Genomic DNA, 20,000 nt, shown 5'->3' with positions numbered 1-20,000 from the left:
GGGATCTTTAACGTGCCCAACTTGCTCACGGGCGCTTCGAGATTTTTCGCCCTTGTCCGAGAAGGCTAGGTGTAGATCTTTCCTACCAGAAGATCAGGGGTGTGGCAGAAAGACAGCAGTTAGGAGGAGCCAAGGAGTAGCAGTAGAAAGGCTGCAGAAAGAGTCAGGAGCCCAGAGGAGGGGGCAAACGAGGTGAGGGGGTGGGGGCAGAAAGTGGAAATGAAAGCAGACAACAGAACATTGTTAGAGATCAGGAAAGCATGTGAAAGGAGACAATTTTAGAGAAGAAAAATTTTTGGTCGCTACCCGGAATCGAACCCGGGACCTTTGAATGAGAGGCCAACACCTTAACCTCTAGGCCACGAGAGCCCCCCCCCCCCCCCCCCGGTCCCTTTAAACAGTGTTGGAGTGGCTTATTTGTAAAAATGGATACTGTACCAAATTATTTGCTTTAAATATTCTAGCCTTTAAAATGACAGAATTGCTCCCCCCTTTTTAACAGTATTTTGGAGTATTTTTCATGTAAAAGTTTATACTGCAACAAAATTGTTTGCGTTAAGTACTTAAGCATATAAAATGACAGAGAAGACGGGAAGGGAGAATAGGAATGGTTTCAGAAATGCACCTGAAGACTACAGGGAAAATAGCAGATTTATATTTTGGTTCATCTGAGATATCGTTAGCTTATACATACTTAAAGTCTATAGAAATATCTTAAGAGGCTCTCGACCCATTTAGCAGAGTCCTATTGTAGATGGAGGTTTAACTTGGAAGTTCTGCATCTTAAATAATCTTGAAGTGTTGAAAGGTGTTTTTAGGTCTATTTAGTAAGTTTAATAAGAGTTTTACCGCATATAATATGAAACTGATTGTTGGTGGTTGGCGGGTGCTCTGGTGTGGTCTACTTCTTCTTTCCTATCAAACATCTATCGTCCTTATCTCCCCTTCTTCTTTTTCTTTGTTTGTTACTCTCTTGTAACACCTCTAATCTTATGGCGCTCATATGCAGTTGCGAGCGCCGTAAGACCTCTACTAAAACACACTGAAACTGATTCCCTTATCTGCACAGGTCCTGAGGGACGGCATGGGTCAAGCGTCGTGTCTGCCCAGTGGTCAAGCGCTGGACACCGTTATCACCAATGCCCTTATTCTGGACGCTGTGACCGGAGTGATTAAGGCGGACGTCGGGATCAAGGTACGGTTACTTTGCTACACGCCAACGCCTATTCTAATAAAGTGGGCGTTGCTCCACGCTCATTCCACACGCTGGGTCTGCAGGATCGCCCTGACCAGCTGAACAGTGGCGGTTCGTGGTTTATAGAACTGACCGGCCGTCATTCACATAGACTCTCTCTCCCTTCCCCTCCCCCTTCCTTCACAACACACACACACACACACACACACACACACACACACACACACACACCACACACACACACACTCTCTCTCTCTCTCTCTCTCTCTCTCTCTCTCTCTCTCTCTCTCTCGCTCTCTCTCTCCTCATTTTATACCCCTACTTTCTCCATCCCCACCCCTGTCCCCAACTCTCACAGACTGTAAACATTAATAATATAATGTGAAAGAGTTAAAATATGGTAGTGTCAAGAAACAATATTATGAATAATGTAAGATGGAAGTTACAGAGATAGAAACTGACTTGATCGGCACAGAAAAAGAAACACAACTATGCTAGAAAACAAACTGAAAGTGTATGATGACAAAAAGTCAATGAATATTGTACCAGTGACGCTGTTCCATGCAGATCAAGTCTACAATCAGATACTGTACAAGGCTGGACAAAGTTAGCACACAACAGTTTCCAATCATTATATAATCAAACGTTCTTCATTGCTCTTCTCAGTTCTCAGAACACTGTTGTAACAACCTTTTATGATAGGAGTAATGATAATGATACTACAGGGGGTTCAATATCGTTTAGTTGTAGTGATAAATTTACAATTGCAACGCAAACAGGGCATGTAAATGAGATCAGAGATGTTTATGGAGAGCAACATACAAGGACAAAAAAGGGAGAGAAAAAGAAGATAATGTATTTTTTTATTGGAAAGTTGGAGCAAACCACACCAGAGCACTCACCAACCACCCACAAATATTTGTTATTATAATTGTGTTCTGAAGGTGTTATGTCCGGCTCAGAGGTTGACGTGCACTGACTCGCCATTGTGTAGGTCGCAAGCTGCTCTCAAACAGTTTATCATATTATCATTTAGTCTAGTCCATACTTTCTTGTTGTAAGTCCCCATTGTTCTTTGACCTTCCAACCGTATCCTTTGTGCTCCACATCTTTGCCCACCAGGATTTTCTTTATAATGGTCTGGGGGCGCTCATAATATTGTTGTTATGACCAAAATTGTGTATTTTCTGGCAGCTGAGAATCCTTGTACACTTTTTAACTTTTGCACCCATTCGGGTTAGTAGCATTGGATATGGGCTTACAATTTTTTACGTAATATATCCAATACAGTCTGATTAAAAAATAGAAGTATGAAACCCACAGAGTACTTTTAATAAGTGTTGAAATAATCTGTTGGCTCTTCCAGAATGGTAGAATTGTTGGGATTGGCAAGGCCGGTAACCCGGATATCATGGACGGTGTGGATAAGGTAAGGAGACTCCTCTCCCCTTTGTACGTTCATGATTTAAAATTTATACCCTTTTACAAGAGATTTTGTCAGATGAGTAAGAAAGGATCAGATTATACTTTATTGTCCCAGTGAGAAATTCTTCCAAAACTTTACAGGATTGATGAAAATACGTGTAGATATGCACAGAATAACATCTTTATTGTATATTTAATTCATAAATGAATATCAAGATGAAAAGAAAAATGAAAGCTGACAACAATACAACATAACACATTAAGTCCATCTCTCAACCAACATGCATGACTTTATCAGATGTTTAAAATATGTTATATAGCTATTGCATATATGAGCATAGGTATACGATCAGCAGCAATACACAATTGATTTTTATGTTCATTTCGACTGCAACTTCATTGCAGATGGTTATAAACTTCTTTAGAAGTTTCTTTAGAAACTTCTTTTGAATCTTTCTTTCTTTTTTGTGTGAATTCATGATGATAATAACTGAACAAAAACATTATGGTAATCAGTTGACTACTTCTTTTTCTTTCCTTATGTTGTTTTTGTCTCTCAGTCTTACTTTTTCCTTCGGCTTTCTGTCTGTTTTATTTTTTCCTTACACTATCTGTCAGTCATTTCCCCCCTTTCTTTATCTGTTTGTCTGTCTTACTTTTTCGCAGCACTAAATGGCCGTTATACTATGTGTCCATGTACTTCTTTTTTACTACTCAATGTGTTCATGTGCATATGTGGGGTTTTTTTCCTACTCAAACAAACAAATCTCAGCACATGGTGGTAGGCGCGTGTACAGAGGCGATAGCGGGCGAGGGTTTGATCCTCACTGCGGGCGCACTGGACACACACGTGCACTTCATCTGCCCTCAACTGGCCCGTGAGGCCATCGCTTCTGGCATTACCACGCTTATCGGAGGCGGCACAGGCCCGGCCACAGGCACCAACGCCACCACCTGCTCCCCCGGGCCGGCTCACATCAAGTGAGTGTTCTGTGTGGGTGGTTGGAAGGTGCTCTGGTGTGGGTGGTTAGAGGGTGCTCTGGTGTGGGTGGTTAGAGGGTGCTCTGGTGTGGATGGTTGGAGGGTGCCTTGGTGGGGTGGTTTGGTCGTTCTTTCCTATCAAACATATTATATCATCCTTATCCCTCTTCCTTCTCTTTGACTGTTTTTCTGTTGTAAAACGTATAATCTTTGGTTCTTGTACGACAAAGTTGTGTTGCAATTAGTACTAAAACTTTTTTTAAAAAATCTGATTAGCGTGGTTGGAGGGTGCTCTAGTGTGATTAACTCTTTATTTCCTATCAAACATCTGTCGTCCTTGTATTTCATCCTTCTTGCTTGTGGGTTAAAAATATCTTGTAACTCCTCTTATCTTCGGGCACTTATATGACTTACTTATGTACAATTTTCGTTATACTCTTACTAAAACTATTTTTTTTAAAAACCCCCAAAAACCTGATGCAGGTGACTTAATTATGGGCGTTAAAATGTAGTCAGTACTTTCTACTATGTTCCCTGTTCTCTTTGCTGTAGCGGCCAGGCGCTTTGCGTTGAACCAAAAAGTCGTGAGTTCGAATCCTGTGAAGAAAGATTGTTGTTTTAAAAAAAAAGTCTCTCCGTCTATCGGCAGGGATATTGTATCCCCTCCCCCCCACGCACGCACACACACACACACACACACACACACACACACACACACACACACATACACACACACACACACACACACACACACAAACACACACACTCACACACACACAAACACACACACATGCACACACAGACACCTCCCGCGACCCTCGTTATTATTCTAAGGTCTTGTATTCCCCAGACACATGATGCAGAGTACGGACAGTTTCCCGCTCAACTTTGGCTTCACGGGGAAAGGAAACAGTTCCAGCACTCAGGGCGTCTCCGAAGAGCTGTGGGCGCAGATCAAGGCGGGAGCCATGGGGTACGTCTACTGGAGTTTTGTGCCGCTTTCAATATGCAGAAGGTCATTTCATCTGTGTCCGTGGTGAAGTGGTTAGGTGTTTTGCTGTTGCATGCTGGAGACCCGAGTATGATTTATTTTCCAATTAGGGAGAAAATTTTTATTGTGTGTATATTGAGTATCTCGGTCTTTCTGCTGCTGGGACATTCTATCCCTTTCATTCTGGCTTGGCCCTGAAGGCAGGGAGGAAGTCTGGCTCCTAAATAATCTAAATTGTGTTGATTGGTGTGTAAATATGCCTACATTTAAAAGAGTCATTTTAGTCTGGGTGTCATTAGGTAGCTTGGAGTACCCAAACTGGGAATTCTTGAACTGAGGTCGTTTTGTGGCGGTTTCAGGGCTCTCAACCCATGGCTCGGTCCTATTGGGGACATAGTTTAATTCGGAGATCCTACTTCATAAATTATGGCCTAATCATTATCATCCTTGTCGACTGACGTGGGCGACCATGGACCTTCATTTCACTCTGTCTTGCGTTGCAGCGATGGTGTTTGTCGTTTTTGCTGTTCTCAACCATGTTGTCAACCTGTTCAGTATCTTTTCCCTCGGTATGTCACTGTCTCTCTTTCCTTCAAACTTGCCTTTTGATACAATATTCTCCAATGCTTCTTTCCTCATTGTGTATCTTATGAACTTTGCCTGATGCTTTCGTATATTCGTTATAAACTGTCGTCTGCAATTTGCCCCAACCAAGACTTCTTCATTTGTTTTTTCTAGCTGTCCATGTGATACGCAGCACGCGTCTTATGAACCACAACTCTGTTGTCTCAATTGTACTTTCCAGTTATCTGTTGAGTCCATGCTTCGCACCCGTATAATAGGATTGGCTTGATGCAACTTCAGTACTCTTTTTCTTGTTTCTTATGACCTAACACTAGTGTTGATAGTGGCTTAAGCCCATACATTTACATTTTTTCCCTCTCCAGCATGAAACTGCACGAAGACTGGGGTAGTACGCCGGCCGCCATTGACGCGTGTCTCAGCGCCGCGGAGAAAGCTGACATACAGGTGGGTCGGTGGGTGGTTGGATAGTTGGCGGGTGATCTGGTGTGGTTTGCTCCTCCTTCCATGTCTAACATCTATTGTCCTTACCTCTCCTTCTTAAACGTCAAACGAAAGGGATTTAAAACTGTCTCTGAATCTACCACTTTCCCCTGTCGTAAGTTTAAAAACCTACACAGTGGTGAAAGACATTCTTCTTTTACAAGTTACACAAACCTAAAATGTGTTGAAAGAGAATCCAGATGCGTGAGCTGTTGGCGGGTGCTCTTTCTTGTCTTTCAAACATCTACCGTCCTGATCTCCCCCTTTTGTTTGAATGTTACTCTCGAATAACACATCTAATCTTCGACACTTATATTATGATCTATTGGTGTTAAAAGTGACATAAAAGTCGTTCTTAAACAGGGGCGAAGGCTGACTCGTTTGACAGGGTAATCAAAGTGAAATGGGACCAGATATGGCCTGTAGATAGTAGATATCACACAAGAATCTTACTCGAGGCGGCGACTCTGAGTTGTGAATGAATGAAAACAAATCCGGAATTCATATTGTATGTTCAACCGCCAAAATAATCGGGAAAGTATCTTATTAAATATCAGTTGCCACTAAAATTAAACTTAACTTTAGATGTGAATACATAAACACAAAGCAAAGAAGCAGAGATGTCAGTACTAGATCTATATGTTATAGATCTACCAGTGAGTCTAACTCTTTGGTAGAACATGACAATTATTATTTTTTAAATTTCACATTTGGCTGTTTTTGTTAGCCTTTCGCGGCCAGGAGCTGGTGTCATAATCGAGGTCACGATCTGATTATAGGACGGTAAAAAGTCGAGGAAAAAAAACAAGCACAAGCAGCAGTCAAGAGATTATTATTAAGAGTTAGTTCCCCTCACATTTGTGAGGTAGACTCGACCAGTGTTAGTTAGCTTACTTAATCAGGGCTTGTAATTGATTTTAACTGTGGCCCCAAAGGGGTGAACAGGGTATATGTGGCAATGAAACAGCTTTGACTGCCATGCACATGTTCCCTTCAACTCTATTCCAGCCTCACTTTAAGCTTACTTAATCAAAGCTGGCGACTGCTTATGGAGTGGCCCGAGAGGGGTGAGGAGGCTATTTCTGTGGCCGTGAAACCGTTTTGAATGTTAGGCATACTGTTCGTTGTTGGTTACGAACGTCTTTTTACATTTAATTTATGAGGTTTACGTTTAAGGATGAATTTGACAGCGACAATGTTTCAAAATTAGAAAGGGAAGCAGTGATTATTTGATTATATAGACGCTTCGCCCCTGTTCTTAAACTATAAACGTAATAAATTCAAAACTCATACTGAATCTACCACTTCTGTTATACTTTGTATAAACCCACACTGCATTAACCCTATCCGTACGTCGTGTTTTACTATCGTTCCGTACGACGCGGGGAACTCTGTGCCACCATTTTCCAAAGAGGAAATTTACTCGTTAATCCGATCCGTACGCTTTGCATAGCAGTCTGTCAAAATGATTTTTTGAGAAATACTGAAAGTTTTAAAAAGATCTTCATACTAGAAGTATTCTGAAATGTAAAGAATACAACCCCCCCCCCCCCCCGCCCTCTGCCAGGTGATGATCCACACGGACACGTTGAACGAGTCGGCGTGCGTGGAGAGGACTGTTGAGGCGTTCAGAGGGCGCACCATCCACACCTACCACACTGAGGGCGCTGGCGGGGGGCACGCCCCGGACATCATCAAGTAACGATTTCATTAATGTTCAACGGATGGCTAGATCTAGCTTTTCTTAAATATCCGACGGATGATTAAGTTCTACAGATGGTTAACTTTTCATGATTAACTTTTCGTAAATGATCGACAGATGATTAAGTTTGACAGATGATTAACTTTTCATGAATAACTTTTCATAAATGTTCAAATGATCATGAACTTTTCATGAATGCCCAACAGATGATTAACTGTTAAGAAATGTTCAACCTAATATTACTTTTCATAAATGTTCAACGGATCATTAACTTTTCATAAATGTTCAACGGATCATTAACTTTTCATAAATGTTCAACGAATGTCTAACTTTTCATAATGTTGGTTAGCTTTTCATTATATTAAACAAATGACTAACTTTTCAAAAATGTTCGACAGATGATTAAGTTCGACAGATGGTTAACTTTTAATGATTAACTTTTCATAAATGTTTGACAAATGATTACCTTTTCATAAATGTTCTATAGATGATTAACTTTTCATAAATGTTCAACAGATGTCTAGCTTTTCATAAATGTTCGACAGATAATTAAGTTTGACAGATGGTTAACTTTTCATGATTAACTTTAAATGTTCAACGGGTGAATAACAATTCATAACTATTCAACGGAGGGCTAACTTTTCATAAACGTTCAACAGATGATTAGCTTTTCATAAATGTTCAACAGATGATTAACTTTTCATAAATGCTCAACAAATTGATTAACTGTTCATGAATGCTTAAAAGATTAATTACTTTACTTAAGGCGCTCGTTTAGCTCAGTGTTGGTATCATGCTGGATTACAGAGGTGAAGGGCCATGGTTCCAATCACAGACTGGGCGTTGTCTGGAGCTCGGTTCGTTTTGTGGAGATTTCAAGGGTCTCGTTACATTTTGTCTCGGTCCTATCTATCATTAATGGACGTTAAATTCGGACATCCTGTGGATTATAGGGTCATTAAACCCATACTTACATTTACTCTTTACTCTCGTCAGATCTCTACTTTTCGGCACCTGTATATGACCTATTTTTGTTGCAAGTGCCGAAACACTTACTCAGACTCAAATTAAAAGCCTCCTCCCCCTCCCCCCTCCTCCAACCCCCGTCATCAGAGTGTGCGGTATCCCCCACGTGCTCCCGTCCTCCACCAACCCGACCCGGCCCTTCACCGTCAACACTCTAGATGAGCACCTGGACATGCTCATGGTCTGCCATCACCTGGACAAGTGAGTGTAGCCAGGGATGTTGTTGTTTGTGGGGATGCTGTAACTGGGGATTTTGTTTGTGGTTATAGTTATTGTAGCTGTGTGTGGTGATTTTGTTGCTGCTGTTGATTTGTTGTGGTTGTTTTTTGGTTGTTTTTTGGTTGTTTTTTGGTTGTTTTTTGGTTGAGGTCGTTATTGGTAGTTGTTGCTGTTGTTGTTGGGCCATTCCCAAAGGGGTACATTAACTATGCACAGTAGAATCGTAATTGTAAATAGGCTGATTCATCAAAGTCATGCTCATAACTGTGCCTGAATTTCTACCGGGAACTGCTGTTTTTTCTTTCCTGATCCTTACTATGGTCTTTTTTTTTTCTCTACTTCTTTATATATATTATAAGTTTGTCACACTCTTGTGACCCACAATTTCCGGGGTGCCTTGATAGTCGAAGCAGACTTTGAGCTGTTGAAGCTAGAGAGGTGTGCAGAGTAAGCCTGATTCCTGTAAGGGCTTCTCTGTTAACATCCACCCCTTGGCGCTCATATGACCTTATGCAGTTGTGAGCGCCCTAAAACTCCTACTAAAACTGAAACAAAACGTTGTTATTGTTGTTTGTGTAGTTGTCGTTGTTGTCGTTATTGATATTGTTATTAACATGTTAGCAGATAATGTTTTGGGTTGCTTCATAAAGGTGATTAAATCATACAAGTGTTAAAGCTTATAGATATGCTCCACTAGACCACTAATATAATTTTCAACTCTTTACAGGCTGCAGTATCATTCATTATAAAAAGATATTTGGACTCTTCATTCGTGGATGAAACACTCTGCCTTGTTTCATCTTATCCCATCTGATCATTTCTCATTTTTAACCTATTTCTATGTAACTGGGCTCAGACACCCTAGTCGGTGTTATTCAGGACATATTCTATGTTCAAAAACAAATTCTGAGTTCTCAACAGTCTCCTCAGAAACCACATTTCTGGGGCTTCTGTTTTGTTGTCTTTGTGATTGTCCAGCATTTACAGCCATATTCAATTCATGCAATAAACTTAAAGATACTAACAGTAATAGGCGTCTGTGGTGTAGAGGTTAGGTGATTTGCCGTAGCACGCAGGAGATACAGGAAAGTTCGATTCTCACATTGGGAGGACATTTTTATTGAGTGTCTCGGTCTTTCTGCTGGGATGCTGTGCTCCTCTTAGCCCAGGTTGGTCCTGATCTAAATAATCAAAATTGAGTCAATGGGGCGTGAAACATCTACATAAAACACAACAACGACAACAACAACATCAACAACAGAAAAATAACAAAATCATTTAAAAAAAAATCTTCCCTAACAATTTTTGTTCTAGGAACTTTTCTGCTGGAATATTGTGCTCCCCTCAGTCTAGTTAGCCCTGACAAGGAAGCCCGCCTCCTGAATTATCGATTTTGTGTCGATAGGACATTAAACACAAACGCCTAAAAAAGAACCAACAACAAAACAAAACAATAACAAACAGCAAAAAACAATCTTTGCAACAATTTTTGTTGTTGTTGCAGGAACCTGAAGGAGGACGTGGCGTTCGCGGAGTCAAGGATCCGGGCGGAGACAATCGCTGCTGAGGACATCCTGCATGATCTGGGGGCTCTCAGCATGATGGGTTCTGACGCTCAGGTTAGATGAATATTTCTTGTTTGAAAACAACAACAACAACAACAACAACAGCAACAACAACAACAACAACAACAACAACAACAACAACAACAACAACAATAGCAGCAGCAGAAGCAGCAGCAGCAGCAGCAGCAGCAGCAGCAGCAGCAACAGCAGTAGCAGAAGCAGTTGCAGCAACGTTTCAGTCCCATAGTACAATAAATCAATAAATCAATGTATCGTACCAATCAATTAGTTATTCAATAAACAAATAAATAAATAAATGAATAAACAAATAAATAAACAAATAAAAATAACATGAGGCAATGGTTTGTATTTATTACTACTTACGCCTACCCACTCACTGTATTTTATATCATTCCCAGCTTATCGTACATTATTTTTATTCTCGTATATTATGACCCCCCCCCCCCCCCCACCAACCACCGCCTTCCCCTTTCTTCCAACCAGGCAATGGGCCGTATCGGCGAGGTGATCACCCGTACCTGGCAGACAGCTGACAAGATGAAGGTGGTGAGAGGACAACTTGCCGAGGAGAAGGTGATCAGCTTGATGTCTGTCTTTGTTGTCTAATGATAATAAATAGTAATAATAGATAGCATTTGTATAGCGCAAATCCCCGCTCAACAGCAAGCTATATGCGCTTCACAATCTGTACTATTACCCCTGCAGACCTGAGAGCGTTTTGAAACAAACTTAACATCCTGGGATGCATACAGTGCAAGCAGCCATCTATAGGCGCTAAAACACTATCATACTGATACGTTATTTCGCTGTCTATGGCATAAACAAGTGATGATTCGTGGACTGAGTTATATTGGAAGAAATGGAGAAGGCGATGAGTTTTATATTATGGTTGTAAAATTTTCAATGTCTTTGTATAATAAATGGTTACTGGGTAAAGTTTATTAGGAGAAATAGTAAGAAAAACAGCGAATCAACTAAACAACACAAAACGTGGTTGATGTGATTTGCTCTATCTTTCCTATCAAACACCTACCGTCCTTATCTCTCCTCCTTTTTCTTTGTATACTACTTAGTTTTTTGTTACAAGTCTAATGCTCAGCAAGTATATAATTTGTTAGACCTATTTGTGTTGCAAGTGCCATAAAACTCGTGCTCAAACTAAACAAAAAGTATCAAAATTAATATAACCGTTTTTACGTCCCCCAGGGAGACAGCGACAACTACCGTGCCAAGCGCTACATCGCCAAGTACACCATCAACCCGGCCATAGCGCACGGGGTCTCCTCTCTCCTGGGCTCTGTGGAGGTAAGTATTTGAGTAAGTAAAGTAAACTAAGTTGAAGCAAATTATAGAAGACAACTTATCACGAATATAAGAAAACGACAGGCAAATTTCTTCGGACACACAATGCGGAAAGAAGTATTGGAGAATATTGCAACAACAGGCAAGTTTGATGGAAAGAGAGGCAGAGGCAGACAGAGGGAAAATAATAATAATAATAAATAAATTACACTACTATTTGTCTCAAAAGGGCACTTTGTTTTACAATGGCAAACATACATACATAAATACATAATTATAAACACGTACATACGTAAATACATACATGCATAAATACATACATAAATAAACACTATTACACAGATACAGAACAGTTTACAAACAATGCCACTGTGCAGCGCCCTGTGATTTGAACTAGGGTTGTCGTGTCTTGCTCAAGGACACACTCCAGTGACCACCCATCTGATCCCCGTGTCACCGACACTTGCTTGACATTGCTTGAGTCAAAACTCACTACTCACTTAGCCACTGGAGCCTGTGATACTGGACAAGATGACAACATTGCTGCAGCGCAAGACAGAGTGAAGTGGAGGTCCAGGATCGCCCACGTCAGTCGGCAAGGCACCAGATGATGATGATGAACGTAAACTAACTGTATAAAGTTAATGCCCTTATCGACACCTTTAGGTTATTCAAGAGGCTGGACCCCCAAATTGGTCGCTTTTAAGGACAAGTGGGCCATACCGAAAAATGCTGTCTTGAGAAAATCGAAGGTAAAGTTTTTGCCCCTTGCTCATTTCATTAAAAAACAGGGCGAGTTTTGTCTATAACAAAAAACAAATATACACTCCAACGAAACCAAACTTCTCCTATAGGTAGGGCAATGCTAATTTTTTGTTTAGGTCAAGATTTCTGGAAACCCTCGAAATCTGGTTTAACCTGCTTGTCCTTAAAAGCGACCAATTTAACATTCATATCCGAAGAGACCAATCGAGCCAAATGGGCTGAGAACCATGACAACTCCACAAAGGGACCTAAGTTCAAGAATGCTGGATTGACCCACATAGGCAGGGTCGTAAGCCCACCTGCTAAATAATAATAATAATAATAATAATAATAATAATAATAATAATAATAATAAATATATTTGTATATATATATATATATATATTTATATATATATATACATATATATATATATATATATATATATATATATATATATATATATATATATATATCCTTATTTCGATGGGGGCGTAAAAACACCTTCATTAAAAATACAACCCAAAAACAACAACAGCAACAACAACAACAACAACAACAACAACATCAGCAACAACAACATCAGCAACAACAACAACAACAAAAACAAAACTTTCTAGTAACACACATCTAATATTTGACTTTAATATGACCTATTTGTATTGCAGTTGCCTGAACAACTCTTATTAAAAACCAAAAACTTTATCACCCCCCCCTCCCCCCTCCCAACCCAGAGTGGCAAGTTGGCGGACCTAGTCCTGTGGAGTCCTATGTTCTTCGGGGCCAAACCAGAGATCATCATCAAAGGCGGCCAGATCGCCTGGGCACAGATGGGTGAGTGAGTGGTCTTGTCGTGTTTCTTGTGAGATTTTACGGTGTAGGGTTTAGTTTAGTTTTAGTGGAGGTTTTACGGCGCTCGCAACTGCATAAGGTCATATGAGCGCCAGAAGATTAGAGGTGTTACAAGAGAGTAATAAACATAAAAAAGAAGGGGGGGGGGGCAGATAAGGACGATATATGTTTGATAGGAATGAAGAAGCAAACTGCACCAGAGCACCCGCCAAAAACCCACATGTGTGGGGTTTGATTTGTTTCGTGCCAATTCACGCTGTATTATTGATACTGTATTATCTACAGTAAGATTGCACCGTGTGGGTGTTTAATTCTTTCCTTGCAAATTCACAATATAATAATTATATTGTCGAAATTTTAGTGCCTCCTGTGAGATTGTGTGGTGAGGGGTTAATGCTTTTCTCAGAGATCATCTTTAAACTAAAGGGACTGTAATTTATTGAGTTTCAAAGTGTTCTCGCCATTTCAAGAGTTATAGCCCTTGAAAATCTTGCCATTAAAATTTATCATAATTTTATTATTGTTTGTTTCGTAATGCTGTATAATCCCCTCTCCCTTAAAAAAAAATAAAAGAACTGAATAAACGAAGATAATAGATTTTTTTAAATCCCTAGAACAAGAGCGATGACTGTATGCTGCTAAAATGAATGAATGAACGAATGAACGAATGAGTGAATGAATGAATGAATAAATGAATGAATGAATGAATGAATGAATGAACGAATGAACGAATGAGTGAATGAATGAATGAATAATTAATATAATGGATACCTGCCCCCCCCCCTCCCCACCCCCACACACACCCAATATAAAAAATCAGCTTCCTACAATCGTTCAATCATTGATTTCTTGGACTGCTCACAGGTCTCGCTAACGCGTCCATCCCTACACCTGAGCCCGTGAAACAGAGGAAAATGTTCGGATCTTATGGGAAAGCTGTTGGCCCTCAGTCCTACGTGTTTGTTAACAAGGTAATTCCTTCTTTTTTTGTTTATTTGTTTGTTTTCTTGTTTGTTGTTTTACTACTGTGGCGCCAGTGGCCTAGTGGTTAGGTTACCGGACTCGTAATCGTGAGGTTGCGGGTTCGTGGATTCGAGTCACGGGCCAAACGTTGTGTCCTTTAGAAAGGCACTTTATACTAATTTTCCTCACCTCACCCAGGTCGGAATGGGTACCCTGGCCATAGACAGCGAAAGCTCTTATCAGTATGTTAGTGTTTTAGCGACTATAAATGGCCGCTTGCTCTGAATGCTTCCCAGGAAGTTGAGGTTGTTTCAGAATGCTCTCAGGTCTGCGGAGGTAATAGTATAAATTGTGAAGCGCATTGAGCTTGTTGTTGAGCGGGGATTTGCGCTATACAAATGCCATCTATTATCTATTCATACTTCACTCTACTTTTGGTCCTGTTTGTCGACGTGTCTTCCTGCGCGCTCGTATGACCTTATGCAGTTGTGAGTGCCGTAAAATCTCTACTAAAACTAAAACCCAATGCACTCTAAACTGTGACCATTAGGATCTTTCTTCTGTCGATGCCATTCTCTTCAAGTGGGTGGTTGGAGGGTGTTCTGGTGTGTTTTTTACTTTTTTCAATGAAATGTCTATCGTTCTCAGTTCCCCCTCTCCCTTTATTTGTATGTTACTCTCTAGTTACACCTTTGATCTTCGATACTTATATGACATATATCTAATTTGCCTTGAAGTGCCGTAAAACTCTTAACTAAATCTAAAATTTGAAAACTTGGGGATCAAATTTAAGATAATGGTGAAATCATTACCCTTTCCTTTCGTTTTTACCCTCTTTCTCTTTCACTCATCTTTACCCTCCCAGGTGGCAGTTGAGAGTGGCTCCCTGTCCAGTTACGGACTCAGCAAAAACCTGTTCCCAGTCCAGGGATGTCGCGCGGTCAACAAAAAGGACATGATACTCAACGACTTCTGCCCAATACTCTCTGGTAAGTTCTGTTACTATAGTAAGTACCGTAATACTTTTATGAAAAGTAATACATTAAAAATTGTCGAAGACGACTACTCATTCTGACTCCGGGCTCTTAAGTGGGTGGCCAACATTTACACTGGAAATACACGCAGAAAACCTCAGGTGCGGAAAAAATGTGAGGCAACGAGGTGGAATCAGGCTCACGGCATGTAGAGTTATTGATATCATCTTAAAGCTTGTTCATTTGTCTTTATTTGGAAGCAAAAAATATCCATTTATCTTAAATACAAGTCAAGATATTTGCAAAAGAAGGAGGTGGGGGTCACCTGTTTTCAAAAGTAAAATTTGTGAGAAAATGGCCACCAAAGAGTAGTTATTTCCTTTAGCTTTAGAGTCCGTGGTCACTGAAGATTTTCATTTTTTATGCCTTTAGTCTACACTTTTTAGAAAAATCCACACAGAAATGAGTTCTTTAATGGGCATGAAAGGTGTTATAGACCACGAAGAAACACTTTCCACACATTTCCCTATTCTTGGCTAGTCTCTTGATATTATTCCATGTCTTTCAACTTATCTGCACAGCAACTTCTAAGACTCTTTCCACCTGGACGTCTCCTTGATGTTTTACCGTGGGGATTTAAATCCAACATGGGCTACTCAAATTTTAATGCTAATCATTTATTTATTTAATTATTTATTTTCTCACTTTTCATTCATTCATTCATTCATTCATTCATTCATTCATTCATTCATTTATTCATTCATTCTTTCATTTAGAATATACTTTTGTCCAAGGAAAGTTGACTTCGTGATCAGGATATATTTGTGTTGTGTGGGGTCTGCTATTGTGTCCTACATGTCACGGGTAGGCTGGTCATTGTCAGAATACTATTCTATTTGGTCAGTGTACATATTGTATGCCAGATTTATTTATCTATTCATCAATATACCTTATGTATCTAACAGTGGACCCTCAAACGTACAGTGTGAAGGTGAAGAAGGAGGAGACAGACAAAGACGGCGAGCTGCTGACGTGTCTGCCCTCGGAGCGGCTGTCACTGGCACAGAGATACTTCCTCTTCTGATCTGGCACTTTGCATTTGGCACTTGGCACCTTGCACTCACCACATGTCACTTGCCGTATGTCTCATGTCACCTGTCACTAGCGACCTGGCACATATCATCTGTCATCTGTCACATGTCATTTTTCCCTTGTCACATGGCATATGTCACATGGCACACGTCATATGTCATCTAGCACATATCACATGTCATATGCTTACGTCGTATGTCATCTTTTACTGTCATCTAGTGCATGTCATTTGCCACCTGTCACCATGGCTGTGTTGGTCCATTGGTGCTCACACTCTCTCTATACCACAACAGGCCTCCATCTCTCCCTTGTCTCTGCTTTGTTGTATTATGTCATTAAGTTGTAGACTAGTTTCGGAGTTAACGTTTTCTTTGTATGATGTCTGAACTCTACGCCCCAGTTATTTCTTAAGTGAAATACGATGCGAATGATTTGTGTTCGAATCATCAAGAGGGTAAGTTCGGGAGGGGGGGGATGATGCATTTCTGAACTTGGATTGTTTTTTGTTTGTTTAAGCTAGCTCTTCGCGCACATTTTTTTGCTGGTTTCTAATAAAAATGCTCCTAGAATTAGCCACAGCCTATTGGATACCCTTGTTGTTTGGAAATGCCAGATTGGTACCAAAACACAGTACCGCACAGCACCATAATATTATTATACAATGGTTATTAACCAGTTCGAGTTTAGTATTTAAATAAAAAGCACAAAGGAGGCGTTTTCGTAATTTATAATTTTTGTTGTTGTAATTAACTATAATCACGCGTTTTGTTGTTTTTTAAAGAAATATAGAAACCCTGTGATTTATCATTGTATGTCAAGTTTTGATAAAAATGAAAATAGAAAAACACTGTAGAGTTGGAGGTAGCGTTTCAGATTGAGCTTAGTCTTATTCTTATTTCTCTTCTTAAAATAGTAGCAGGTTTAGATGAACATAATGTACTGCCCGAATTTTATATATATATATATATGATGTTGTGACTGTTGGAAATCTTAACTGACAATATTTCCCCTGTTGTACTGTTTACAATAACAAAATATGATGATGTATAACCTGGCGCTCGCATTAATTATTCCTAAATGTGCATCTGCTTCTGTTGTATGTTCTTATGCATCACATAGAATACTAAATAAACAGGAAATTTATCTACGTACTTTCGACACTCTATTGTTTTGTATATATTTATTTTAGCATTTAACGTCTTTAGCTTTTAAAAAGGCTATTGTTTATAGCTAAGAAGACGCACGTCTTCTATACAAACAACAGTCAACCCTGCTCTAGTGGCCACCTGACCAAGACAATCACTGACCTGTACAAACTGCCATCTCCCACTTCTGTCCTTGAGTTTTTAATGTTTTGTTTTCGGTTGTTTGTTTGGTTGGTTGTTGGTTTAAAAAAAAATAAAACTACTTGTGTATCTATTTCCGGCCAAGCTGAAATGTTTCACGTGTCCCGCGCGCTCACAATATGTGAGGCAAGCTGACAAAATGAGTTATTTCTCACAATCCATAAATGGAGCTATTTGCCAAAACTAGACTCTAACTAGTGACAAATTTGTAGATTTTTTATGGACGTCATATTCTTTAAGTATAACACGCCCTTTAATAGTTCATACTTATAAATTGTAAAACTTTCACTCATAAGTATAAGTGTGTTGCATCTATTTCCCATAGGGTTCAAATCCGAGAAGTAACTCATTTTGTCAGCACGCCTCACATATGATCTTATACAAATGCGAGCGCCTTAAAACACTTTTTACCCCCCCCAAGAATTTCATAGAAATGGGAGCAGTTTGTCCGACATAGTTATCACTAGAGTGACACTATGAAAATAAAAAAAGCCACAAAAATACAACAACAAAACAATCTAACCTCTAATGATACTGCCCAAGACGATCTCGACTGTACTAATTAGTTAGTTCTTCATATTTATAGTACTCTTATGTTCATACTATAATGTGAATATTGTCATTCCTTATTGTGCTGTGATAGTATGAAGGTCTGCTAAAGTATTGTTGTTAATCTAAAGAGCGCATGCACGCATGCTCAGTGACTTGCGTGTTTTATGCGAATATTAAAACTATGAAGGTGTTGTAACTCAAATACCCGTATAGTTCGAACATTTCACTGCAAAAATTCCTGTTTTGAAATAAAATTTTAAGTAATATTAAAATAACAGTATATACAGTAGAGCCAATGGTCTTTTAAAAATGAAGCATTCTGTTGGGACTGAAGACGAAGAACATATCTTTTAATTTTGTGTTTTTAAAATACTTCCCTCGGGAATCTCCGAAGTCTGGACATTCTGTTAAGATGTGTCTAATGGTGACATCTGCGTCGTATCCGACACAGAACGGTTTCTCATCTCCATGAAGGAGGTATTGTGTCAGGGACGTGTGTCCGATACGCATTCGAGTAAAAATGACTTCTTCTCTTCTGGTATGTCTATTTCTGAATTACAAATGTCCCCTTCTGTACCCATGCGAGTCTCCATTCTGCTTTTATAAAATCAGTCTCTTTCCTTATAACTGAATTCATCACAATGGTATCTATTATTTTGACAAGAGCATCTTTTTGGATTTGTTGTGTTATTCTAGCTTTTGTTATTCCATCCTTTTGGTCCCATTTCGTCTCCAGTTGAGCTAGTAAATCTGTTACTTTCAGTTTTACCATTTCTTTCTTCCATTCCTCTTCTATCCACCTCCCTGCCGCACTTGTCAATAATCTTTACTCAAGAATCCATTCCTTTTGAATACATCACACATGCATTCCGCCGCCTTCTAATTCTATGTCCATAAATTCCCTCGTGATTGCTGTCAACAGCTGTAGGGGTCTCTGGCAATAGTATAAAGAAAAATCTCAAACTCAGGGTCATTCTTAAGAAGACCATTGATACTTTCAGAAAGTGAAATGTTCAAAACACCTGGGTGAAGCGGAGTCGATGGTGATAGCCATGGGCAATACCGTGGCACCATGATAGAGGTGAATCGTGGATAATTTGCTGGAGTGCACTTGCCATCGTCCGCAGTCTTCTCCAATGTCTTTACCAGATTCAGCTTTACCAGGTATCTTCCTCGAGATAAGGGATCGATCATGTATCCTCAGCCAGATTCATGCCAAAATGTCAAGAAAGTGGGATTTGAAAAGGACTAGCATTAATTGTATATAAGAAGAACAGCATTAACGTGGAGAACTATTTTGTAAACGTGAGAAAGATAACCATTTCATACTTCGGGAGGTTTTTATTTCTTTCTTTCAATGACTTGTTTTTTTCCGTTTCTTTACCAATCGTGAATCATAGATAACGCCGGCGGAGGCTTTTGCCTGAAACCACTCTCTCTGCTAAATATATCTCTGGCATAATAATACTAAAACCAGATATTTGAGTAGATAACTTTATTGATGCGTGATAAGTGAATCGTAAGAAAAGAATGTCTGCCACAGTATAGTATACACCACGACTGAAACGTTTAATTTTGCGAAGAGACCAATGAATAATATCAGTTCACACTCATGGTCAAAGCGTAAGATAATTCCAAGAACAAAAAGGATTGCACCCAGATTGTCAATAATGAAATTAAATAGTAATGATAAAGTGCATATTATTATTAAAATATTTTCTGTAATATTCATAGTATTAGTTTTGTATTACTACTTCTGCAGCTGCTGCTGTTGCTTCGAACTGCCAGTACAAGAACTACTTCTGCTGCTGTTAATGATAATGATAATGATAATGATGATACTACTACTGCTATTACAGCTGGTGTGCTAAAATACAACCGTTGAAGTAGGCGAAAAAGAAGAAGAAGAAGAAGAAGAAGAAGAAGAAGAAGAAGAAGAAGAAGAAGAAGAAGAAGAAGAAGAAGAAGAAGAAGAAGAAGAAGAA

At 39.6% G+C, this 20,000-nt stretch overlaps 1 protein-coding gene across 1 annotated transcript in view; it reads left to right on the top strand.

Annotated features, from left to right (window-relative positions):
* The window catches only part of LOC101849959 (urease subunit alpha), a 36,259-nt gene extending 18,994 nt beyond the window's left edge, over positions 1-17,265 (top strand). The window contains exons 11-24 of the mRNA XM_013087701.1: positions 1,070-1,195; positions 2,562-2,624; positions 3,393-3,601; positions 4,452-4,574; positions 5,540-5,621; positions 7,225-7,355; positions 8,473-8,586; positions 10,109-10,223; positions 10,674-10,763; positions 11,397-11,495; positions 12,971-13,070; positions 13,953-14,059; positions 14,917-15,040; positions 15,991-17,265. Coding sequence (XP_012943155.1) covers positions 1,070-1,195; positions 2,562-2,624; positions 3,393-3,601; positions 4,452-4,574; positions 5,540-5,621; positions 7,225-7,355; positions 8,473-8,586; positions 10,109-10,223; positions 10,674-10,763; positions 11,397-11,495; positions 12,971-13,070; positions 13,953-14,059; positions 14,917-15,040; positions 15,991-16,109 — 1,602 coding nt within the window. The 3' untranslated portion in view covers positions 16,110-17,265. The remainder of the gene's footprint in view (positions 1-1,069; positions 1,196-2,561; positions 2,625-3,392; positions 3,602-4,451; positions 4,575-5,539; positions 5,622-7,224; positions 7,356-8,472; positions 8,587-10,108; positions 10,224-10,673; positions 10,764-11,396; positions 11,496-12,970; positions 13,071-13,952; positions 14,060-14,916; positions 15,041-15,990) is intronic.
* The last annotated feature ends 2,735 nt before the right edge of the window (positions 17,266-20,000 follow it).

Source organism: Aplysia californica, unplaced genomic scaffold (genome assembly GCF_000002075.1).
Source record: "Aplysia californica isolate F4 #8 unplaced genomic scaffold, AplCal3.0 scaffold00626, whole genome shotgun sequence".
Taxonomy (NCBI): domain Eukaryota; kingdom Metazoa; phylum Mollusca; class Gastropoda; order Aplysiida; family Aplysiidae; genus Aplysia; species Aplysia californica.
Note: the sequence above shows the minus strand (reverse complement) of the source record. Positions and strands in the feature narration are given on the sequence as shown.